Source organism: Cherax quadricarinatus, chromosome 43 (genome assembly GCF_038502225.1).
Source record: "Cherax quadricarinatus isolate ZL_2023a chromosome 43, ASM3850222v1, whole genome shotgun sequence".
NCBI lineage: Eukaryota > Metazoa > Arthropoda > Malacostraca > Decapoda > Parastacidae > Cherax > Cherax quadricarinatus.
Window position 1 is genome coordinate 32,771,621 of NC_091334.1, and position 3,832 is coordinate 32,775,452.

The following is a 3,832-nucleotide window of genomic DNA, read 5'->3' on the forward strand; positions in this document are numbered from 1 at the left end:
TTTCCAATCACTTTATTTTGTAGGTGAAACAGCATTGTTGACAAATTCTTGTGCTTAATCGATAGAATAGAAGTAATACTAGTGAAATAGCTAAGAATTTGATCAACTGGAATAAGGTAATTGACCTAAAATGGGAGTCAAAATCGGCAAAATCGCCGATGCATAAATATCGCTGACACATCAAAATTCGCAAGTGCACAATTTCATAAATTTTTCATCAAATTTCATACTTTTTGTTTTATTACCTTCACAAAGAGATTCTCTACCATTTCATAAGAAAAAATAACAAAATTATTTTTTGAAAATTCTTGGACACTGGTGCGCACTTTGAAATTTGGCCTCTGGACCCTGAAAGGGTTAAAAGGGGCTGTTGGTATGCAGGAAAATTCTATCAATTTTAAATGTTTTATTGACTATGCAAGCAGTAAACCATTTTTGTAGTTTCTGGCACTGATGTATTTCCCTGTCAATGTAAAGGTACTGTGAACAGTGAACAATAGACAAGAATAGAGAGCACAAGTGTGTTAAATGCTACCATCATGGTTTCTCGTCTGTATGAACTCTCATATGTTTTACTAAATGTGATTTTTGTTTAAAGTTTTTTTGGCATACTGAGCAATGATATGGTTTCTCTCCTGTATGCACTCTCGTATGTAGTAATAAATGTGTTTTTATTGAAAATTCTTTAGGACACTCTGAACATTTGTAAGGTTTTTCTCCTGTATGAGATCTCATGTGATTTTCTAGAGAAGACTTATGAGAAAAATCTTTGAGACACTCTGAACAATGATATAACTTTTCTCTTGTATGAACTCTCATGTGCTGTGATTGATGAGATTTTACTGAGAACTCTTTATGACAAACTGGACACTGGTATGGTTTTTCCCCCGTATGAACTCTTGTGTGTTGTATTAAGTGTGATTTTACTGAAAAGTCTTTAAGACATATTGAACAATGATACGGTTTCTCTTTTGTATGAACTCTCAAATGAATTATTAAAGAAGGTTTATGAGAAAAACTCTTTAGACACTCAGAACAGTTATATGGCTTCTCTCCAGTGTGGATCCTCGTGTGTCGTATTAATGAGGATCTTTCCGCGAAGCCCTTTAGACATACTGAACACTCGTGGGGCTTCACTCCAGTGTGAACTCTAGTATGTTTTGCTAAAGCAGAGTTTTCAGTAAAGACTTTTAGACACACTAAACACTGGTATGGCTTCTCTCCTGTATGAATTCTTGTATGTTTTACTAAAGATGATTTTTCAGAAAAGCATTTTTGACACACTAAACACTGATATACTCTAGCTTCTCTATGAACTTTTGAATGGTTGACCAGAGAAGATTTACGAGAAAAACCTTTTTCACAGACTGAGCACTGAAATGGTTCCTCACCTGCTGCAGCAGCAGCAGCAGCAGCACTCTTGTCCTGTACCAACAGTGAATTATTTGAAAACTCATCTAGGCTCTCGGAACAATGATAAGAGTCATCCTCTGTAATCATCTTAGTTGATTCTTCTAAAGTTTACTCTGGATAATAATTTTTTTTTCTAATGAACTTTCATATTTCTTGAAGATATATTTTGTCAGAAAATGCTCTTAGATGGTCTTAAAGAATAAATCAGTTTCTCCTCATTAATCTATATGTTTTACTTAATCTTACTTTTTTTTTTAACACTATGAACTCTGGGATAACCTATAAATTTTATAGTGAAAGAGCTTTCATCTATGTTAATAAAATATACTGATAAATCTCCAAAAAATATAATCCATAAATGTTTCTCTTCAGGTAATCAATGTAATTCTTATTCTTTACTTACACTCGACTGATATTATTTATTTTGATGAGGCTGTTATGCATAATAAACAACACTCTTAAAAAGTTCACACTGTGTATAGTGAAAGTATTGTCTATAACACTGAACCCGAGGCTCCTTCAAATATTGAATACACATAGTCAATTAATACCACTTGTTCGTGGTTACAATAATACATAGGCAATGTAAGTTCAAATAACTAAGGTAATTTATTGTTCCTATATAAAGAAGTTCAACCATCATGTTAAAACGTACAAATAACATTACAATGTACTAAAACAACTATTTATCTAGGTTAATACATTGACTAATACTGACAACACACAGCTTCATGAACATGATTAAAAATGTAGCTAAACTTTAACTGATGTGTCTGAAGATTATGTTGTGTAAGGTATTACTTTGTTAATGAAAGGTATTACTGTGTTATGTAAGGTATTACTGTGTTATGTAAGGTATTACTGTGTTATGTAAAGTATTACTTTGTTAATGAAAGGCATTACTGTGTTATGTAAGGTATTACTGTGTTATGTAAGGTATTACTTTGTTAATGAAAGGTATTACTGTGTTATGTAAGGTATTACTGTGTTATGTAAGGTATTACTGTGTTATGTAAGGTATTACTGTGTTATGTAAGGTATTACTGTGTTATGTAAAGTATTACTGTGTTATGTAAAGTATTACTTTGTTAATGAAAGGCATTACTGTGTTATGTAAGGTATTACTGTGTTATGTAAGGTATTACTTTGTTAATGAAAGGTATTACTGTGTTATGTAAGGTATTACTGTGTTATGTAAGGTATTACTGTGTTATGTAAGGTATTACTGTGTTATGTAAGGTATTACTGTGTTATGTAAGGTATTACTGTGTTATGTAAGGTATTACTGTGTTATGTAAGGTATTACTTTGTTAATGAAAGGTATTACTGTGTTATGTAAGGTATTACTGTGTTATGTAAGGTATTACTGTGTTATGTAAGGTATTACTGTGTTATGTAAGGTATTACTGTGTTATGTAAGGTATTACTGTGTTATGTAAGGTATTAATGTGTTACTGTGTTATGTAAGGTATTACTGTGTTATGTAAGGTATTACTGTGTTATGTGTATTAAAGGTATTACTGTGTTATGTAAGGTATTACTGTGTTATGTAAGGTATTACTGTGTTATGTGTAAGGTATTACTGTGTTATATAAGGTATTATGTAAGGTATTACTGTGTTATGTAAGGTATTACTGTGTTATGTAAGGTATTACTGTGTTATGTAAGGTATTACTGTGTTATGTAAGGTATTACTGTGTTATGTAAGGTATTACTTTGTTATGTAAGGTATTACTGTGTTATGTAAGGTATTACTGTGTTATGTAAGGTATTACTGTGTTATGTAAGGTATTACTGTGTTAATGAAAGGTATTACTGTGTTATATAAGGTATTACTGTGTTATGTAAGGTATTACTGTGTTATGTAAGGTATTACTGTGTTATGTAAGGTATTACTGTGTTATGTAAGGTATTACTGTGTTATGTAAGGTATTACTGTGTTATGTAAGGTATTACTGTGTTATATAAGGTATTACTGTGTTATGTAAGGTATTACTGTGTTATGTAAGGTATTAATGTGTTATGTAAGGTATTACCATGTTATACAGGGTATTACTGTGTTATGTAAGGTATTACTGTGTTATGTAAGGTATTACTGTGTTATGTAAGGTATTACTGTGCTATGTAAGGTATTACTGTGTTATGTAAGGTATTACTGTGTTATGTAAGGTATTACTGTGTTATGTAAGGTATTACTGTGTTATGTAAGGTATTACTGTGTTATGTAAGGTATTACTGTGTTATGTAAGGTATTACTGTGTTATGTAAGGTATTACTGTGTTATGTAAGGTATTAATGTGTTATGTAAGGTATTACCATGTTATACAGGGTATTACTGTGTTATGTAAGGTATTACTGTGTTATGTAAGGTATTACTGTGTTATGTAAGGTATTACTGTAGTATTACCATGTTATACAG

The 3,832-nt window shown here is 31.2% G+C and overlaps 1 protein-coding gene across 1 annotated transcript; it reads right to left on the reverse strand.

The window, feature by feature from the left end:
• Positions 1-386: 386 nt before the first annotated feature.
• LOC128694165 (zinc finger protein 436) lies at positions 387-2,856 on the reverse strand. The gene has a single exon (XM_053784139.2). The coding sequence runs from the start codon at positions 1,498-1,500 to the stop codon at positions 538-540; it is 963 nt and encodes a 320-aa protein (XP_053640114.1). The 5' UTR covers positions 1,501-2,856; the 3' UTR covers positions 387-537.
• Positions 2,857-3,832: the final 976 nt, after the last annotated feature.